General features: G+C 41.5%; 1 protein-coding gene across 3 annotated transcripts; it reads right to left on the bottom strand.

Annotated features, from left to right (window-relative positions):
• Window positions 1-974: 974 nt before the first annotated feature.
• On the bottom strand, window positions 975-20,063 carry LRRC38 (leucine rich repeat containing 38). 3 transcript variants are annotated; one of them, XR_015260845.1, is made up of 3 exons: window positions 16,474-16,724; window positions 4,813-4,880; window positions 975-2,158 (listed from the first exon to the last, which is right to left on the bottom strand). XR_015260845.1 is itself a non-coding variant. In XM_086764547.1 (2 exons), the coding sequence occupies exons 1-2, from the start codon at window positions 20,061-20,063 to the stop codon at window positions 4,627-4,629; spliced, it is 882 nt and encodes a 293-aa protein (XP_086620673.1). In that variant the 3' UTR covers window positions 2,616-4,626. The 3 variants fall into 3 exon arrangements, 1 of the variants encoding a protein (XP_086620673.1); XR_015260846.1 differs by lacking the exon at window positions 16,474-16,724 and adding an exon at window positions 7,200-7,264; XM_086764547.1 differs by lacking the exons at window positions 975-2,158; window positions 16,474-16,724 and adding an exon at window positions 19,436-20,063 and having other exon boundaries at window positions 2,616-4,880.
• Window positions 20,064-22,461: the final 2,398 nt, after the last annotated feature.

Below are 22,461 nucleotides of genomic sequence, written 5' to 3' on the forward strand. Positions count from 1 at the left end.
TCTACAATTCTAAGGCAAGGTTGTATTGCTCCAATGTTAACAGATAGGACATGAACTAAATTTTTCTGGTGGCTTGTGGATATTACAGGCTGCTTTGCACTCAGAGTCCATGGTAGATCTTACTCTCCAAGAAATTTAATTTCCTAATATATATTTCTGGTTTCTTTTGGAAAGAGTATGCAAGGATTCAGCATTTCAACATCACCACAATGAAACACGACTTACCTCCACAGCAAAGCATCTCAGTTGCCACTAGAGGTCCGTAAAACTGGTTACATCACAAATGAAAACATCGTTCTCTGAGAGGAATAGTCAGATTCAGAAGCTCTCAAAACCCCTGCTCCTTTATTCTGGGGGACATGAGCTGAACTTATCGATGTGCCAGCTAGCAGCCCTGCAAACTAAAGTAATTTACTCACGTAGCAGACAGGCAGCACATGCTGAATCAGTAAAAGCCCTGCACAGAGTTGCTCCGGTGGGTTTGAAAGCCAGCACAGAGGACCTTCCACTAGGGATGAAGGACTGTCTCAAGCTCAGCATCCCCATCAGGCTTCAGCTGTTCCACTCAGGCTGTCTACAGGGGTGATAGTTACAGCAAGCTCTAGTATTGTTACACAAACACCTTCTCCCCGCCGCACAAGTGTGCACACCCTATGCACACGTATAGGTGACTGCACACAGTTCTTCCCACAGCCGAAAGATGAGACCATTTTTTGTCACCTCTAAGCATACCAGGCTAAATTTTAGCTGTCAGTGTACAATGGTTCACTCTCTATTGCATATCTGAGGTAGGCAAGCAGTATGCTCCTCTTTACGAGCTTCCAGAACCACCCCTTCAAGGTACTTTCTGAATGCATCTTTCTGCTGCTCTAAAAAAATGAGCAATTAATATTCACATCTGAGTAAGAATCACAGCAGGACTGAAGCTGCCTTAAAAAGCTGATGGCTTACTGAGGATGAAATGCTAGTTTTGGACAGTCGCTTCAGGTGATCTTTATTTTACTGTTCTGTGGATTAGAGTTTTTTTAAACCAACGCGCACACTTCTAAAAAGCCAGGCTATCTCAATTACATCATGCAGATTTGCTTTCTTGCACATTTTTTGGATCCTCACACATACCAAGATCCAGCATCTCATCAAGGAGACCTATCTGCAGGCAATGTGACAGCTGCTTCCTGACTCTTTGAGCCTGCAACATTTTATTTGGGTCACGCGTAGTATCTTTCCTTCCCCTTGAAGCAGGTAAAATGTCTGCTCATTGCTGACAGTGAGAGACATCACCACTAAAGTAAAGCCATTTTAGAAGAAGTGGAAATGAGGACAAACTTGCTGCTGCACATTGAGAATCACCTACAGGCAGTGCTTCTTGAACTAACGACGTATTGCACAGGGAGCTAAATTCAGCTCTTATCCTTGGCACTGTTGTAACTTCCCTAATCTTAACGGGGGTTACTGCAGCCTGGGAAGGGAGTGCATCCCACAGAAGAACCCTCCACGGGAACACTTCCCACATCCGCAAAGTTGGAGTTGCGATTACCTCCATGTTACTGCCTTCGTGGAGGTAAAACTGCAATAACAATCCAGCCTGCAGGCCACTTTCTATTCATGGTGAAACTGGCTTTCAAAGTTTGGCAGGGGATCACGATGGTGATCACTCGTTCTGGCAATATTCCAACAGGGGAATGTTTTGCTCTGAAGATTACTTAAGAAAAATCCCACTAAGCACTAAATCCAAGTTCTGTCTCATTTACTAGCAGTTAGAAGTATGCAAAATCAGTATTAATAGCAGGTAACTGCTGATGCTTACAATGAATAAATATTACTGACTAGATGAGTTCAATACTTATGAAACATACATTACTTACAGGGGAAAATACCATTACAGTTTCTTATCTGGAAAAAAACATACTTTGCAAAATCACTTTGATGTGATGGAGCATCCAGAATGGCAGCTTCATTAATAAAGCTTTACTAAGCCTTGCTCTTCAGCTTGCACTGGATTATGTGGGTGTCAGCTTGCTCTGCTCCTTGCTGCTCTGAGGGGTGCTAAGTTCCAAATACAATCAGTGCTTTCAGGGCTTTACGCTGGGTTGAACAAAAAGCTACGAACTATAAACAAATCTAGGTCTTCATTTTGAGGCACCACGGTAGGATGAACCTGCAAGTAAGAGCAGAACCCAGTCAAAATAGTTGAGCCTGAGACGTGACCTCTGCAAAGTTACTCAGCCTTACAGGGTAATGAAACAAAACCATAAATTCGTTACCAGAGGAAGGGTCGACATTTGCTGAAACATTCACTGATGTCTCACTGAAAAGTTTTGTAGGACAAATCATTTTGCTAACTGGTTGCAAGTTTTGAGTCCATAATAAAACTTGCAGACAAAAAAGTATGACCCAGTTTCTCATTCCACGACTGAACAATTTGCACAGGTCTAAATATAAAACTGTTGATAACATATCCGTATTTGTTGCAAATGGAGTGTACTTCATGAACTGCAGTGGGCAACAAGTTGTATATTTCCAATCGTACTGCAAAACCCAGCTTCTAAACGATGAGAGAACCAGGGATAGCTTTTCTCCTTTTTTTCACACTCACACATAAACAAACATGAAAATCCATGTTGAAATTATAAATATATTTGTGTTCTTTATAATCATGGCACTACACAGTGAAAGTCATGTCATTTCATTTTTCTTGAAAGAATCAGAATAGAATAAGACAGTATTGATACAGAATATCCTCTCACTGTCCTACTTAATTCTGTTTCAGTGTGGTTTCAGAAATAATAACCTTAACAATGGTAGCATTAAGTCGCATTGAATAAGCCATAGAGCTAACAGAAATAAACACTCTTGTCCTGGTTTTGACCTCAGCATGGTGCAAAATCCATTGGGAACTCTGTAAGACAACGGAGCAACTCCGCTGGTGTCAGTGAAGCCATGCCGATAGGAGATCAGATTAGAGCTATGGCATAGCATCTGCCTCAGGTAAGGAATATAACCACTGTACACAGCCCCAGTATAGTGCCCCCACTGCATATCTCAAAGCACTTGAGAAAGAGAAATAATTGTTATGATCTTCCGTTTATAGGTAGTGAATCTGAGGCACAGACAGATAGCGATTTGCTGAAGGTCTTTAGCTGATGGCTGTTAGATGGGGACAACGCCCTTGTTTTGTACCCCATCTGCTGGACCACGTTACCCCTTAACGCACAGTGTCACTCACTCTGTCTGCCTAAACAAGCAGCACAACAGATACAAGAGATTTGGAACCAACTGTCCATAAAAGACCATTCATATTAACTGAGCAAGGCAATATTTTAACCAAAGGTTGTTTTTTAAGAAACAATAGTGGTTACAGTAGTTACCTATATGCTACTTTTTATCAATCTAATTCTTTCATGATAGCATACAGTCCTTGGATCGCTTTTTACTGTTACTCATTACTCTAAGCCCTCAGAGCTACTCTAGATAATACTTTAAATACACAGAGCTTTAAAAAAATATTTCCGTTACAAATATTTTAAAAATATACTTATCCTAAAAAGCTGTCCAGCACTATTCCAAAAATCTCTTGTAATAAATGTCTTTTTTAATTTTAACAAAAATATCTACTGTTATATAGAAGAGCTCAAGTTTTGACAAGTCTATAATACAGTCAAACATCCTGGGGCAGATTCCACTCTTGTTTATACAGTTGCCAGTTTGGATCCTGGTGTTCACTGCAGTTGTGTTACTCTATTATAACCAGGAGCAGAATATAGCCCTTAGCATTTTAAAATAACTAAATGAACTAGATACTGCAAGACTAACTTGTGCCTAGCATTACAGGGAAGGGAAATCCTCTACTTCATTGCATCTAAAAATGCAACAGAACGTTATATTTAGTACTTGTGCCATGACCAAAGAGGTGCCAGGCTGCTGCAGCCGATGACTCAGATTTAGAATCGTATTCACTCAGAGAAAAAAAATTTGGGGTGAATGATGCCTGCAACTACTGTCATCGAATGGAGGATGAATGTATATAGAGAAAATTTGTAGAAAGAAAATGCCAACCTTCCTATGATGCTTTCTACAATTCTGGGAATAATTTTAATTGCATTTTGTTACTTAGAAAGTTGTGTAAGTTTAATAGAATCTCCCACTACGTAGATCTAGGAAGGACACTGTTTTAAATTGCTTCCGTATTTTCCAGCTGATGCCTCCATCTCGCCAGGCCTTTCGGAAGCGCGTTTAGAACAGGCTACTGAGCACTTACAGGAATCTGCATCTCATCAGAAGGACAATCTGGAAGCTGTGAGTTAGTCTTTTAAAACACTGGAACTTTTTTTTTGGCCTTTCCCCCTTTGTCCTCCAATCTTCAAGTATAAATGCAGTGTTTGATTAAGGATCAGAGAAATTACCCTGGTCTCATTGCATCAGGTTACGTACGTATGCAAAGCTGACAGTCTCAGATGCAAACTGCAATTCCTTCCTGTGACCACCATGAGATTAGAATGGATCCTTACACATTGCGATTTCATTTAATTAATGTTTAAATCTTTTGCTCTACTTGTTTTCTTCCTAGACTTTGGCTGATGATCTAGTAACTTACAAACCAAGGAAACTTAAGCATATACACTAAATTCAGTCCTCACTGTCGTCTTCATCATCATCGTCATCTTTACTGGGAGCACATCTTTGGAAGCAGTGTACTAGAGTTGCTAAGAAGAAGCTTGATAGAATAGCAGCAATGGAGACTGCGACTCCAGAGAAGATGATGATAAAAAGGTCCGTCAATGACAAACTAAATTTGCATTCACTAAAGCTGACCTCAGATAACTCATTCAGAAAGATTCTTCTATTTTCTACAGGCAAGGAACACTGGATTTCATGGAGACCTGCAAAGAAGAGGAAAGGGAAACAAATCAGTGGAATATTGATGAATCCTTCTGTTGCTCAGATCAGAGATTGAATGGCTGAAGAAAAGTTTTAGGGTTAATTCTAGGTTTATGAATTTGTACAAAATTCAGGAAAAAAAACCCAAACAAAATCTGTCACTATCCAAAAGCCATTACATAACCCCCTTAGGTGGCTCCTGGAAATTAAGTTATTTCACCTTCAGTTTTCCAAGAGGTCAAGTATAACCTAGGACCATGATTTTGACGTGAACGTTGAATCCCGGGTGCATCTAAATCTGCGGACCTGGAAGCACTTCCCAGCTACTCCATCGAGCACAATTCTGACTCCAAAACAGAGTAACAGGGACACTGAGGTTCCTTCCACACTACTATTTCCCACGTAGTTCCAAAACTACAGTTGTCTCTTTCTTCCAGTCAAACCAGCAGCTTAGGGTTAATGGATGCTTGTTTGCCCATGACCTGCTTTCCCCTTTTCTCTCTGACTGTCACAGGGACATGCAGACTAGCAGATATTATTCCTCCATGCATTATTGAAGAATGCCTAGAGCTGGGTTCTTTATAGTGAAAGCAAAAAAAAAAAAATCCAAATTTAAAAACTGGTGGGAATATAGTTTGATACTGGACAATAAAAGCATACAGGTCACTGCACATGCCCAACTCCCCCTTCATTCACCACGGGGGAAAATCAGGAGAGTCCACTAAAAAGGTCAGAATAGAACAAATAATGAAGTTAATTAAGTCTGTATGGCTGTTGGCAAGACAGCTTTTATCTTGCTATTAAGGACGTGAATGTAAAGAGGAAATACAAGAATTGTGTATTAATGACACGACATGAGAACGGCCGCTGGTTCACTTGATACGCTTTTCTCTTTGTCTTCTACTGATCACAGAGTGGACTCCCTGGTTTGGACTCTGTGTTGCCGTGTGCACACAGTGCATAAGGCGTTTCCATCACACAGCTCCACCCTGTAACCATTATGTCACTTTAAAAAAGGAATGTGTGACGATAAGATTTCCTCCTTTGTGAATTCTCTTTTTCTTGTGGCTCAATAGCTACGGCATATGACGTCTCACTATTAAACCCAGGCTCTGAGGGTTAGTGATGCAAACCTGACTGGTTATCTGGATCCAGCCCAGCTGTTCTGTTGATTTGAGAGGGAGTGTCAGCTAAATCTACTATGGATCCAATTATCACCTTAACGTATTTGACCTTGTAATGATGATTGTACTAAATTTTGATCTCTAAAAGCCATCCTGTGTCTGTCGCATTTGCCTGAAGTTCTGTTGCCTTCCCTCTTTCTCACTGACAATGTAATAAAGCTGCCAGCAGAACAGGACAACAGTCAGCACGCCCAAGGCTGAATGGTTTCCTCTAGGCAAACTGCCACTTGAATCCATGCTAGATTTTTCCTCTGAGCCTGGAGCGCACTGGCGATGGATACCAGATGGCGAGGCAACTTGCTCTGCAGATCTTTGAAACCTCTTGTCTATGGAACTGGCCTGGAAGGTAAAGAGTCAGATGGTTTCAAACACCCTCTGAGACTTTTCGAAATCTGGAACCTGCAGTGTTCATATAGACCATGTCTTGTATACAAGCTGACATACCGGAGCACTTGAGTGCACCTGGGACTGCATGGATGGCTAGAGGATGGCTACTGTTGCACCCTATAGCTTGTGACAGCTTTTTGTACAAACCTTTCTACTGAAACAAGTGAGGGTTGTTCACAGAGTCCATATTTTCTTTTCATCAAGACTTAGGAACAGCAATGCTAGGGAGTAACAAGCAAAAAGGGACACAAATGGATATCCTTCCCTATTTAAAATCTTGAGAAATAAGGAAGGAGTGAAAAACCATAGGCTGGAATTTCAAGACCTGTGTCTTTTTAATCAGATTTTTAAAAGCAATCCGTTTTCAATAAATCAAACATGATGTTGACAGTAATTAATGCAGTTACTGCTGTTGTGTACAAACAGCAAGAAAATAAATGTTACATATCACAAATTCATTCAAAAAAGAAGTTCCTTGCTAATAGGAAAAGATCATTGCAATATTTTGGCAGAAAAGCCTGGTCCAAGTGAATATGGCACCTAAACAAATTCTATTTTACTTGTAGCAAGCACAAGAAAAAACAAACCGAACCACTATAGTAGCTGTTGAGACCTTGTGAGAACTGGTGTTTTCATAGCCGCTGAGCCAGTCTCACAACATGTCTAAAGAAACAGTGCACAGGTGACCATCAACAGCTCTACTTTTTCTATTTATGACCAACCACAAAATAAATTCTTTGGTGTTCTCACCTGCCAGCTCTAAAAAGGACCTCTGTGCTGGAGTGACCTCAACAAGCTGCAGTATCGGATCTAAGCTTCCATAAGGAAGGAGAAAAAGAATATATTTTAAAAAAAGAGACAAGAGTAAAAAAAGACTCCAAATGAAATCTATGGTTCTAAGTAGTTCTGCATACTGCAGGCCCTTGCCTCTAGAAATACTTAGGAAGGTAGTGTTTGCCCAGGATCCTTGAGATGGAAAAGTCAGAGCCCTCTTATTCATTACCAACAGCAGTTTTGCCATGGAGCAAAACTGAGCCCGTATACAGAGTTCTATTCCTGTTTCCCAGAGGCTTTCACCTAACACCACAGCACACAGAATACAAATAGAAAAGAATCTGAAACATACCAAGTCACTTAGAGGGTATTTCTTGTTATGAGAATCACTGTACTGTAACGATTTGGAGTCTGATTATACAATAATGAGAAACAAAAAAGCTCCTCTCCATGTAGCCATGGGTACTGCAATCTAGGTCATGTTCTCAAACCAAATAGATTCGATGGGAATTTTCTACTTGCTTTCTTCTGTGACTCCAGTGTGCTAACTTAGCCTCGACTTTTTACAGAATTCTCAGTCATTGAGAATAGTAGGTGCCAATCGGCAAAGTACAGCACCATAAGCCAGGGGCCAGCACAGAGGCATCCTGCCCCCAGCTATAGTTTCAGCCACTCTGTTTACGTACCATCTTTTCAAGAAGTCAGGAATGAACAGAACTCTCCTATCCACACACAGGCAAGTTTGTTAAAATTGTGCGGGAAGCAACCTAGAAGGGCTGTGGAGCTCGGTGGAAGCACATACCAGTGACTGAGTGCGAGAGGAACATTTGTCCATCCTGTTCAGCAAATGTTTTTCTTCGTGGTGTTGTGACACTATTGCAAAACCCAACACAGTTAACAGAAGCTTTTCTTTCAACTCCAGAGATAATCTGGAACAGACTGTTCAGTTGTAACAGCAGTAAGACTAGCAGCTGTATCTCTGGTGGCACAAGGAGCTTCTCCTCCCAAAGCGAATGCAGCGGTTGTGGCACCAGAGCCTCCAACTGCTTACCGGAGAACACCATAACCTGAGGGTCACACACGTCTGCTTAAGATGACATATGAACAATACCATTTAATCTGCTTCCTTCTGTAGCAATGTTACTTTCTTTACATTATTTAAAAGCAGGTGGTCCTTATGACATAACAATCCAGTATGTGTGGAAAACTGCTGCTCTGTACTCCACATGTCCTGTCACATTCCTGCCTAGCGAGAGACCCAATTTTGTTCTTTGCTTGGGGAGGAAGTAATCCCATGTCATCATACACCCTCCGCGTGAACAATGAACAACAGAATGGCTACTATAAAGCAATCAGTATTAATTAATTATTAATTAATAAAAAGGTGTGGATTTTTTCCTCTAGCTGATTCCATTGCGTACAGACTGGCTCAATCAAATTACCTGTCCCCACACACAGGACCTCCAGAGAACAGGAGAGGGTACTGAACCTTAGTGCTCTGCTTTCACAAACGCTTTAACCACTTGAATGTTGTTCGGTTTTTTTTTTAAGAGCTTGTTTGGATCTTTTTTTTTATTTCTGTAGAACCTGTTCAATTTATTCTTTTTAAAAAATCAGCCGGGCTTCTTGTAAAGGGTATCTCAAAGAAGTCTGATATTTAGTGCTTGGCTGCAGCAAGAAACCCTTTGATGATAGTTATATATATCTCATCGCTCCCACAGCATGTTCAAAGAGTTGCTTCTTCATACCAAACAAACTTGTAAATGAAACAACAAGTGTGAGTGTGTTATAAATATATAGCTTATGTTATTTTTGTCAAGGCCATCACATTATCTGTAATAACTCGAGCTGTCCCAAGGACAATGTCAGACACTATCTTTCTGCTACGTCATCTGAAGAAGCAGATGTACTTATACAGGCAAGCTGTAACATATTGTTTGCTTTCAAAAAGAGAATGCTTTGAAGTCCCAGTTGAGGGACAGGTGCTAGTTTCTATATAAGCTTGTCTCTTAACGCTGAAAAAATAAAATAAGATTAAAATATGGGTCTGTACCCTGAGGAACAGATCGTCTACGTGACATGGGAAATGAGAAAATGCTGGAATTCTAGAGTCATAATGTTAAAAGGAGAAGGATGTTTTTTAAAAAAAAAAAAGATATATGTGTTTATAAAGAAGTGATGCAGGAAGATTCCAGATAGAGTTTATTTCAATGAAATTCCCTAATAGGTTTTAGAACAATATGACTTTGAGATGCCTTACCATTAGAGGATTATAACTCCACTGATGTCTAGCACTTAAGCCTTGACGATATATTGTAGGTAATTAAGCTGCAGCTAGAACCTAACAGACACTTTGCATTTTTTTCTGTAAAGCATTACTCACAGGCCTACTTGTCTTGCAGTCAGAGGCTGAAATACTTCCCCTGTAAAAATGAAACTCTCAGAAAATGGATGCTGTCTGAAATCAGGTTTTATACAAATTAATAATTTCCTTGTAAATTAACGAAAAAAGGCTGACAGCACTGTAATGTCCCAAGTTATAATGGCACTGATCTTCCCATCCCAGAAAACCTACAAAACCCCAGATAACAAGTTTCATTAGCATTCTGCTAGCACTTCGTAGCCATAATTCAACTGGTTTTCTCATAGGTACTGTTTGACCAGCAATTTTCAAACAGTGCATTGGCTGGACCATTGGGTGCATTGAAATTGCCTGCTCTTGGATCTGACACGAGTTTTTCCTAGATATCTTGACATACTGCATTGTGAGTTTGTTTTTACATTCCTCCAGCTAAAGACAAGCAGGAAGAGGTATCACTTACTCCAGATCTACTTGACTTTGTTTTGAAGCATGTCCTTTTGTGTTTCTGTCTTTGCTTATTTCTTACACCTATCCTAACTATATCCTTTGTTGGAGAACTTCCGAAATTCATAATTACTTCAATATTACGGTCCATTAATCCTCAGAGTGAGGTTTCCCAGCTATAATTTTAGATGTTGAATTTAAAAAAAAAGAACAGGAGGTCCCAATTCTGTTAGATCTTTGTAGAGGTCACAAAAAGGTATCAAGAGAAATAGTCTCCTAAACATTCAGCAATGTACAACAGTATAAGATAACTAAAATGCCCACTCATACATACACTGGTATGTATAGGAGATACATCCAGAAAAATATCTGAAGCCATAAACATTTAAGTGAGCTTAATGCACATGAGTTCATTACTGTCTGTACAATAAAAGCACTACAATACGCTACTTCAACATCTTTTTTTAAAGTAAAATTGGTGTTTGTCCTTTTGGGTGGAATTCAGCTGTTCTCTCATGCTGCTGAACATAGCTGACACAGATTTGAAACGTTTTAATGTGGCATTTTAGTTCTTGTATGGTATTTTGCCTTCAGCTATAGTTCTCGTTAATCTACTTAAACACTGTCACTAATGTATTAGCTGTATTAACAGGCAGTGAGAGAGGCATTGCCTCTGAGGAGATATGAAATTCCATTGGAAACAGCCTCAAGCTACCAGAACAGCAAGGCTTAAAAAAAACCCCTGAAGCCTAGATTGAGGTCCCTAAATAAAACTTTTTATGGCCAAGTGCCCTAGGGTCTCACAGATCAACATTAGAGGGCACTTAGCAGTTTGTCTCAATGCCTAAATATAAAATTTAACATTAACTGTTCACATCTGCAAATGCTGTCCTCACATCTTCAAATCCGTGAAAGATGGAAATACTCCAAAAACTCTTAAGATGGAAGAAACAGAGTGAAAAGCCAGTGGCAGTCAGATCATTTTACTGAAAATGACTGGGATACCAAATTATATATTTATATATGTATATATATAGAAACTGATTTGATGTGCTTGTTAGGGAATCTAATTTCTGCTAGGAGTTTCTGCTTGAACAGAATAAAAGCTGCTGAATGTGTGAAATGTCATAGGGCTTTTAATTCCTTCCCAAAAAAACAGATATTATGTTCTGTACTAGCGATGTGCTAGCATGTGCAGGGTACTCAGGAAAGAGCTGAAAGGCTGTAACGGACAGAACAGTCTGTCCTTTTCAGCTGAAGCTTGCTCTGGTTCTGTGTTAGCATATGAAGTTCAGGCAGCCTTCTCTACATAGCAGATCATAGAATCATAGAATGGTTAGGGTTGGAAGGGACCTTCAAAGGTCATCTAGTCCAACCCCCCTGCAAGGAGCAGGGACATCCCCAGCTAGATCAGGTTGCTCAGAGCCTCATCCAGCCTGGCCTTGAACGTTTCCAGGGATGGGGCATCCACCGCCTCTCTGGGCAACCTGTTCCAGTGTTCTATAACTCGCATTGTAAAAAAAATTTTTCCTAATTTCCAATCTAAATCTACCCCCCACTATTTTAAAACCATTACTCCTTGTCCTATTGTAACAGACCCTACTAAACAGCCTCTCCCCATCTTTCTTATAGGCCCCCTTGAGGGGGTACTGATAAAGGTACTGATAAAGAATGATAAAGCAAGAGGACTTGCAAAATGCTCAAGTTTTTCACTAGCTTTTAGCTAGGTTAGAAGGCTGAATGAAACCTGTACTCACACGTAATTATGATGCTTTGATTTGAAGACAATGTTTGACATTTTCAGTGAGCCTAGGGTTACTATAAAGGCCTGCATTACTGGACTAAGACATTATTTTATTTACAGAATAAAGTTAGTAATAGATTTTAGATTGGAGTAGGATTCTAGAAAGAGCCCAAGAAACAAGAGAGGATCACCTCACAGTGCAGTCTTTCTAAATAGGCTTACAAAAATCATTCCAGTCTCCTCACTACACTAACTCACTTATGAATCTAATAACTGCTTTCTTTTAGTACTGAATTCAGTCTGAGCTTCCTTTCCCAGAACACTGCTTACAGTTTCATTGTCACTTGCTCTTGCTTTTTTCCTATCCCCTCTCACTGCTATCCTTCTCTCCTATTCTTTTGCACAGACAGCCTTTACCTGGAAATATGCCACTTTGCCAGAGTTTACCTATCCATCCTCATTGAGGAGGTACTAGCTACAGAAGTCTTGAAATTAGCTAAACAGCATCTATATCGGTATTGGCATTAAAAAGCCATTTGGGTGTCTTAAAAGTAGTCTTGCACACACAACTTTCCAAAGTGGAGCAACACTGGACCAAATGAGGAGGAAAACATGGTCCTAGCTTTGTGTTGTGGCATAGGATTTGCTACCACTAACAAACTTTCTTCCAGTAAAGTTCAGCAATGTTCTGGTTTTGTTTAGTGAGGGGGGGCCTAAGGTGGCAGCTTCTGTAGGAAACTGCTAGAAGTCGCTCCCCTTTGCTCAGTGGACTCGGCCAGGCCTAGGGTGGACCTGCTGCTGGCCAAGGCCAAGCCAACTGGTAGCAGAATGTCCCGTGATAACGCCTCTGCGATAACGTATTTAAGAAGGAGAAGATGTGAAGAAAAAAAGAGGAGAAGATGTGAAGAAAAAAAGAGGAGAAGATGTGAAGAAAAAAAGAGGAGAAGATGTGAAGCAGCTGAGCAGAGGCAGAGAGGGGGAGGCATGAGCCTTGTGGGCCTTGCAGGCCTCACCCTCTGGCCTCCCGCCGGGCGGCCGACTGGGCCCGACTCGGCCCGGCCCGGCTGCGAGAAGTGGAGAGGAGATGAGAAGTGAATAAGATGTAAAAAGATCCTGAGAGGCATCTGCCAGCCTGTTGTGTGGAATTTTTCTTCTCAGAGGAATGGCTGCAGACACCAAGGTCAGTGAAGGAGGGGGAGGAGCAATGCGGCTCCTGGCCAAGATTCCCCTGCAGCCTGTGGTGATGACCGTGGTGGAGCAGGTTGTCCCCCTGCAGCCCATGGAGGTCCACAGAAGGGCACCTGCAGCACCCCACGCCGGGGCAGGTGGAGGCCTGAAGGTGGCCCGTGGAGGGCCTGCTGGGGCAGCTGTTCTGGAGAGACTGCACCCCGTGGAAGAGATGACCCACGCCGGAGCAGTTTCACGAAGGACTGTGGCCCGTGGGAGGGACCCCACGAAGGAGCAGGGGAGGAATGTGAGGAGTTCTTCCCCCGACAATGAAGTAGCAGCGTAAAACAACCCGTGATGAACTGACTGCGACCCCCATTCCCTTTTCCCCCCTGTGCCGCTCGGGGGGCAAGGCAGTAGAGATAATGTTAAGCCCGGGAAGAAGGAGGGGTGGGGGGGAAGTTATCTTGTTCCCTGTCTCATTCTCCTGCTAGTTTTAGAAGTAAACGAATAGTTTTCCCCAAGTCGAGTCTGTTTTGCCCGTAATGGTAACTTTAAGGATTTCTCCCTGTCCTGATCTCAAACCTCGAGCCGTTTTTCTTACATCATCTCCCCCTGTTCTCTCGGAAGTTGGGGGAAGTGAGAGAGAGACTGCGTAGTGTGGTCCTGATCAGGGCTGAACTACAACAAGCAACTACCTCAGTTTAGGATACAGTTCTGCAAGTGGACCCAGTTCTCTCTTCTTCAGGCTTCTTTTCCCAGTTCTGCTTCCAGCGGTGTGAAGGTAAATGTTAGCATTTGGAAGGATGGAGCACCGACACTGTGCCAGTTTATCCCGTCTGTAACAGGGAAGTCTAACACTGAGCACCGATCCTCACTTAAACTTGTGCTACTTTAATTTCAAACAGAAATTAAAGTAGCACAAGTCAAAACATCTACTTCCTTTATTTATCACACAAGCAGTGCAAATCTATTTGGAATTCTGTCGCTGGCCAATTCTGAATGAATTTTTCAAGTCTTTCTGGAAATACCAGTATACACAGGCTACCCATAAAAATGCTGAGTCTAAACCTTCTCATCAAATTGCTAAAAGTCTTTCTTATACTGTTTTACTAGAGGGCAGCATTTTTTTTTATTCTTGCAATGGATAGTGGGGAACTTAGAGTTTTGTATTAAATGCAAAAGGTTGAGAAAACACCATTGCATCTACCACAAAAAGCACAGATACCAACTCTTTCTTGCAATCCCAGAAACTCTACACACAACTTCCCGAAAAGGTTTTTCCAAAGATACTGAGAATAAAAAAAGCAAAAAGCAAAATGAGGGCAAGAGTCACACTCCAAGGAATACTTAAACTCTAATTAAAAGTAATGTTAAAAATGCATTAGTCATTAGCAAACAAGGTCACAGGCACAGCTGCCCAAACCACGTTCACGGAAAGTAAAAATCAGCAACGGATCTCTCTGCAGAGCCACATCAACGTGGCCATTGCAGCCTACTTGTGTTTCTTTTTGTTCCATGCATTTTATCCGAAACCAATCCCTTCACCAAGATGAGATCCTCAGAGGGGTTCAAGAAATGTCTTTTGCCGTGCTGCGCACTAATTTTAAACAGCACCTTTCACAACAAATTTATTCCATCAAAGTAATTTGTATTTAAACACTGAAATGGAAGTGTTCATAAATCTTCGTTCCGTAGGTCTTGTGGACCAGCAACAACCTTTTGGTAGATGAGCCCTGAGTTTCAAACAGTATTACTAAAAAAGGCAGGTTAAGAGATCAGGCAAGAAAGGAAAAGTGGATTTTTAGCCAAGATAAAATGTGATATAGAACAAATTCTAAAAGCAGAAAAAAAAGCCCTTCCAAATATGAGAAATTACTGAGTATTTTTGTAGGACTTCCAGCTCCCACTGAAGCAGAAAATGCAGAAATCTCAAAGGTGACTCTTGATCTCAAAAAAATGAATGCCAAATTTCCTTACACTTCTCTGAATTAAAAATTTTGAAACATTATGTCCTCAAGTTATTTAACTCAACCTCTAACCATCCCTCCCTTTATTCAGTACCTCACTTGCTTTTATTCATATTTTTCTTAATTTCTTCTGGCAGAGTTCAAACAAACTCTCTTCTTTCTCCTCTGCTTTCTTCAGTTCTCACTTTAGAGAACTTCAGCTTTGTCAATCGCTTTTTGTAAAATTCCAGATGATGGATTAAATATAGGCAAGCAGAGGATAGAACATAATAGCGTACACTTCAGGTATATGATTTCCTTGAATTTTTTTAATAATTATTTAAGGCCATCTTGCACATTTGTTCTTTCAAGATTTTTTTTTTTTGTTCAGAGAGTTTGCATTCCCCTCATGGACTAAAACTTTCCATGAAAGTTTTTACATCTGTCAGTGAAGGGGCAGAGATCTTAGAATAAATTTTCTATTTCCAAAAAATTATCCAATATTCTTAATCTCCATGTTCCTCCTAATGGGAAACCCTTAATAGGAATCATTGGCCACCATGCTGTCGTTCAGGCTTAACAAATATCTATGGAATCAAACATCCTCCTACAGAAAAATCTTCCTAAGTTTTACAACTTAACCACTTGGACCCACAGTGAACACTTCATCTTCTCTAGGAAAAAGAGCAACTGATATATAGTCACTTATCAGCATTTCAGTGATCGTCACAATTCCTCTGTCTACTTTCCACTACACACACTAATTTGGTTTTAATCAATTAATAAACAAATCACAGGGAAAAAATGTGGTTTGGTTTTGGAGCATGATGCAAATGCTGGCTTTAATATCTTTTTACGAGCATAAAAGTATGTTTGCTGTTTTAAAGTGCTGGGTTTGATTGCAGGTAGAGTGCTGAGTTTAACTGCAAAACTTTTAGGGCAGTTTCTTTAATAAGTCTGCCTGCAAATCTGGCATGCGAGAGCATTCACTTACTGCCAATTAAGCCTTTATTTAGAAATTTCGGTTAGATGAGTAAATGCTAGGATCTGCAAAATGATTGAAATCCCAGCTGTTTGTGTGAAGCGACACAGTCGACATGCCAAGGTAGCTCAGCTGGGAAGAGGCTGTAGTCAGCCAGGTCAGCGTGAGTTATACCTTTACAAGCTATTTCTGGTTGCACGCCAGAAAGAAAATGGACCTGGCTTTTGCAAAACTAATGAGTTAAAGTATGGCTTTTGTTCAGATCACTGAGTTCTCCAAAGGCCTTAACTGCAGAGGTAGAGAGATTCGGGATCAATTATTGGGATTTCAGTTCACATTGACAAAACCCCAATTTTTAAATCAACTTCAAATTTCTTTTGCAAAAAAAAGGGTAGCTTTGACTAACATGCTATTTTACTGCAGTGCTAAATTAAAGGTGGAGCAGTGGCTGGGCTTAGTAAATAATTAACAACTTGAGTGATTTCTCTCAGACATGCAGACAGGAGATATTAAACTATTTTAAGTGTCATTCAAAGTGAGGAATCAAAATGAATGTCTAGAACCTAAATCTATCTGTCAATGCATTTCTCCCAGCCACTTACCTCCTGTTTCCTGCTACCAGTTCTGAATCTTGAGGGACTGCTCTGCTACAGCGACACTTGCAAACCGCAGCCCTGGATCCCAGTTCACCCACAAACTGGTTGGAGCATGCTGCTTTTCTGCTTTAGCATACCCTTTCTTGTCTACCCCATCCTGAAGCATCCCAAGCCAGTGTAAGACACACAGCAGTGTACAGAGCCTTCAGTTTCTTTGCAGTGCTGTGTACTTCTCAGTGAAAGGTGGGGATCACCGATCCAAGTTTCCTGTCATTCATCCTTCCACGCTGTTTCCCTTCTGAGAAAACCCAGGTTACAAACTCTGCCATTTAAAGGCTGGGGAACTTCAATCTGTCAGGGAACCGTTCTGTACTGCTAATCACATTTTATTCTTAAAGAAAAACCAAGAGAAAAAAAACATCAGCCAATTCCTCTCTCCTTCCTGCCGTTCCCCATTTGTAAAGGTCACACAATGCAAATGCTTGAGCTGCTGCAGAATTATAAAGGAAAAGCAAGCAGCCAAGATAACAAAGCTCTTCTTTTGGGCCCTGAAAATGTGTCCCTGTCTTTTTATTTTGCAGTATTTTCAGACATAATGCTTGCTGCCCTACTTACCGTGATGTGTTTGCTGCAAGTACGCGGCTGTCTCCAGCCTCATAGCAGTATCACGATGGACCCAGGGAGTCTGAATGCTGAATCTTTCCATGAGTTGCTCTTCCCACTCCTCCCAGGAAAGGCCCAGGCAAATGTGGCTTTAGGCCAGTATAACCAGACAAGTAATGCTAATGTGATTAGTTCCTCATGGGTATAATGTTGCAATATCATTAAAAACTGAAAACTGGATATAAAATGCAATCAGATTGTAATTCTAAGAATTAGTTTTACACTGACTTTCCAAAAGTTGTTTGAAAGGCACTCAATCGTGGCCATACAGTTTTAAAATGTCAAGACAGTCTTTCCTCTTTGGTTTTGGTTTTGCGCTCACCTTCGTCAAGAATGTTTTGCTAATTTATTAAAAGAGACTGTCAGTATTTTTGTGGCAGCAGCTCACAATAACCAAAGAAAACACTGACCTTGCATGCTTTTCTGCATAGATGCACTAGATCTCACTGATCCGATTGGCTGCAAAGATCTCAGGGGACACACTCCTGGGAACAACTGCAAACCATTTGCTTAGGCCACGCTGGGAGGACAGCTCTGATAAAACCAACCACTGGAATGTTTGCTCCTTCCCTCCTTGTCTCCCCAAATCAAATCTAACTGAAAGTTTGGAAGATCTGGATGAGCTAGTAATTTTTAAGCTATCTGACTCAAACACAACTGTGGATGAGAGACAATGCTGTGAGAAAGCATCTCTAAGCTTGCAAGGCACTGGGGAACACTGGCAACACTATGGGAAAGCTCAGTCACTTGAGATTTCCAGATGTAAGTTCAGATGCGCTTCAAAACACTGACAGGGCAGAACAGAAAAGAGAGATGAGCTGGGACAGACTCCCAAACTGAATGGACTGTCTGGATAAAGAGGAAGAAGCTGAAAGTTCATTAAAAGAGGTAGAAAGCATGCAAAAGTGAACTGAGGTTTAGCATGAGGGAACGGCAAATACTTGGTTCAAATAGAGCAAACTTCAGCTAAAGCATCATGGAGGGTGGGAGAACAGGCCCAGGTTGGGTTTAGAAAGAATCAAGACGAAAGTTTCACTGAGGCAGACAGGAAAAAACCCAGTGCTTTTTCCTGACACGACTTCTTCCTTAAAACAGCTGTTTTATAGCTAAGAATATTTAGGGCAACCTAGATGAGTACATTAAAAAAATGCTACCCAAAGTCACGAGCATAGGAAGAACCTGAATAACTGACTGTAGACTCTGATGGTCAAGAAAGGAGAGAAAAGGCCTCTGAAATTTGTAGGCTCGCTGTGTTTTTCTCCCTTTTTGTCTGAATTCAATGAAACAGTTACTTGACCTCAACCTGTTCTCCTGATCTCTTCTCCCCCAGCATTTTAGCTCCCACCATCTTCTCTACAGCCACCCCCCCGCCCCCCGAGACACAGCCCAGACACCAGGGATTTCATGTCCTGTACACCCTCTGCAGCCCTTACTGAGTTTTTATGCTCCGAGCAGTTTGCCTTCTGCGGGCAGCGGGGTGGCTCAATAGAGTGAGTTTATGCCCTAGAGCTTGTCAGGAGGCATGAACTGTGAGCTGATCTCCTGCTAAAGCTGGATTAACAAAGGCTTTGGGGTCGGGTGGGAAATGTGGAGCAAGAGGCTGCACTCCCTATACATGGCAGTCTTAATATTTACCCCCCCCGCCATGCTTTTCTGAAAATTACTGGCCCAAATACCAGAATTACATATTCTGCATTTTGGGGTGTTCCAGAGCCATTTCAATTTATTCCTAATCTTGGAAGCAGTGCTTTTTAAATGAAAAGAGCTAAAACCAAGCCACTGAAGAGAGTTTCAAACACAGGGTATCACAACAAAATACTTTCAGGAAAGGGCTGACAACCACAGTTGCATAAAATGGGGATTTAACTCTTCTGTAGCAGCTTTATAGCTGATGAGTAAAATGAGAGAAAAACCAGTTTTTCTAAGGACCTGGCACAGAATGTTTAGCTGCTCAAAGGGCTTATTGTAGAAAATACATTTACCAGAGAGCAAATGAAGTCTGGAAGAGAACCAGCTCTGGGCTGAATGAATTTGAAAAGGCTCTTTCACTGCCTATGCAAGTTTAGTGTATAAATCAAAATTATTAGGGGTTAATTTTTAAATTTTATTTCTTAACTGGGAGGAGGACCTGCTGCTAAAAAGAGGCCAATGTCATTTTAATGGACTCATTTATTGAAAGCATGCAATTACAGTCTGACCAAAACGCAGTTGGGTCACTGCAGGCAGCACACAGACCTGACCAAGAACCCTCCTTCCCTCCGAGACACACACACAGCGCACCGCACCGACAGCCGCCGAGCTTTACCTTTCTGGAGCTTAGATGCATTGTCCTGTATCCAGCTGAAAAGATTGGCAAAGTCACAGTCACAGACCCAAGGGTTGCCCTCTAAGCGTATAGTCCGCAGGGAGGGCAGCGCTTCTAGGGCAGCCACGTTTAGGCTTTGTAAGTTATTGTCATTCAGTTCTAACACTTGGAGCTGTTCCAGGTTCTCAAAAGCAGCTTCATCCACATCCACCAGGTTATTGTTGCCAAGGCTCAGTTTTATCAGTTTTTCGGCTGATTTGAATATCCCAGCGTCAAGCTGTGTTAAATTATTGTAGCTTAAGTCTAAATACACCAGTTTGGTAGAACTGCTAAAAGTGCCCTCTTCTAAAGAGGTGAGGGAGTTATTCCTGAAGTCCAAATAGACTAGATCGCCATAAAATATAAAGAAATCAGCTGGTATCGCCTGAATGTTGTTATCAGCTATAAGAAGTTTCCGTACATCCAATGGAAATGGATTAGGAACACTTGGGAGTCCTTGATCCCGGCAATCTATGGTGTGGTAGTCCATACAGCTACAGACAGCAGGGCAAAAATGACCCACAGGTAGGAAAAGCAGGCAGGCAAAGACAGAAAAAGGCAGAAGGCAGAAAGGAAAGCATGGCAACATCGTCAAGGATTTGAAAGCTGTGATGAGCACCACTTCTAAGAGAAAGACATTTTGCTCAGCTGAGCAGCAGTGCCTGGTACTTGTGTGTGTGTGTGATTGTATCCAGGAGATCACATATCATCACAGATCCGATGGCAGCAGTCTTGGGAGGGGGAGGGAGAGCGACTGAAGGAAAGAGGGAGGGAGGCAAATGTGAGGATTTACACTGTCAGAATATTCTAATGCTGTGCAGCGTAAGGGAAAGCAATGATTGGGTAAACGGAGGATCTTTCAAAGGACTCCCTTGCTTTTGTGAGCTAAAAAAAGCCGAGAGCCTGTCTGCATATTTGCTGTATATTCCAGCAAATGGGAAATCACACCCTGCTCCTGTGACTCTGACAGCAACAGCTTATGCTTAAAAAGCCCTTCAGCTATAAACCCTGATGAAACTACTTATTTTGTTTCTTTGCATGAACCTACATCAGGGTAACCAATACCCTCTAGAGATCTAAGCAGGGTGAGGGAAGTACCTGGTTGATGGCTAAGGACTGTTTTCATCTGTAAAACAGGGAGCAGAAGAGCAGCAAGGGGGGGCAGCCCAAAGACAGGGAACACCGACTTGTGCTGTTTCTGGATGCCTCCTCAGCTTTTAGAGCAAGCATGTTAACATCATTTAAATATGACTCACTCTCTTTTAACCAAGAAGTATAACCTACTGTAGCAACATGGTCTCAAACGTGAGGGTTTCTCCCTTCCTGTTTTAATGATCAAACCAGCAACTTTCTACTACGGCACCAGTCATGTCTGTTGGGCCACAGAAAGTAAAAACTGTGGATCAAATCTTCAGCTAGTTAAAACTGTATGGATTTTCTTCATTTTCAGGGGGTTGAAATATTTGACAATCGATCTGCCTGTCTCCCATGTGACAGCAGAGATGATTTTGCAACAAGGCATCTGTCTTTTTCTGACATCCCCAAATCCACACCCAGAAAGGCAAAGAAACGCAAGCCCTCTGCCAGCTGCAAGCTGAACATTTAACTCCCTCCCTCCCTCTTCATGCATATTGTGTAAGCAGAGTGAAATGGGACTCTAGTGCTTGGGCCACACCAATGTGCCAGGAGGGAAGATTTTTCTAAAGAGACAGATTGTATTCGGTTGTGTTATGTTCTGAAGACCCGAGAACAAACTCAAACACCTTCGGAAAGCTCATTCCTAGGTCAGAGGCCAGTAATCTCGATTTAAGGTCACATTTCATAACTGGATTCAGAGTACCTTTCATCCAGGACGTAGCACAAAAATTTCCTTCTAAGACAGCCCGTCCTCCCAAGATACCTGCACTTACACTCAAATCCTGAAAGCAGTATTACCAACTCTCCTTCAGTAAGTACAAAGAGACACTGAACAGCTGAGAGGGAAATGACAAGGGAGCCAGACTGTTTTCAACAGCGCCCACTGACAGTAAGAGGCTATGGGCACAGACTGAAAGTCATCTGAACACAAGACAAGACTTATTTTTTACTGTGAGGGCAATCAGACACTGGAACAGGTTGCCCAGAAAGGCTGTAGAGTCTCCATCTGCTCAGATATTCAAAACCCAACTGGACACAGCATTCAGCAACCTGCTCTGACTCTGCTTGAGCAGGGGGGTTAGATGAGATGGTTTCCAGAGATTCCTGCCCACCTCAGCAACTCTGTGAACTGCTGTTAGGGAATGAACATGCCAGGAAGGGTTACACCTTTGAACATCTCTCTCACATTTTGCAACACACCTTTTTTCTAATTCATGGGGTCTTTTAGCTAAACCACCTTGAATCAGCCTCTAGATCCCTCCTACAAACACATCCTGCTCCAGGTTTCCTTCATGTCTTGAATTACTTTTAAAACACCACCCAGAAAGAAATGGGCACTGCTGCCTCTGTAAATCACTAAGGCAAAGCCCAATTAAATCCCTGAGATGATTATTTAAATTATTTACCTTTAAATTACAGTGGAAGCGGAAATTTGATAGATTACCTCTGAATAAAAATCATGCAAAATAACTCTCATGGTCAGGATTCAATGGATCAGCATCAACACGTAACTGCAACTGGTATTTCTCATGCAGAACTGATGCTTTTTAAACTTGGAAGGTCATATCTTGCAAACACTTGCTCCTGCTGTAACGTACTGGGTTTTTTGTCCCTAATTCAATTAAGGCTTTAAGTCAGAGATAAAGTTGTTCCTAACACCTTTAAGTAAGAAAAGCAGAACTGATATCTTGTAGTAATGATAAGTGTATCTATAGAGCTCTAGCTCTCTATTGGTAAAGTTATCCGTACACATGACTGAAGGGTCCCTCTGGCTCCTCCTATGCAGATCCATTCTCTTTCTATCAAATCCACGTAATCAGACTCTGACATTTTCTTTTCAAAGATGCCTG

This window comes from Chlamydotis macqueenii, chromosome 21 (genome assembly GCF_036417535.1).
Source record: "Chlamydotis macqueenii isolate bChlMac1 chromosome 21, bChlMac1.mat, whole genome shotgun sequence".
In the NCBI taxonomy this organism is placed as follows: Eukaryota; Metazoa; Chordata; class Aves; order Otidiformes; family Otididae; genus Chlamydotis; species Chlamydotis macqueenii.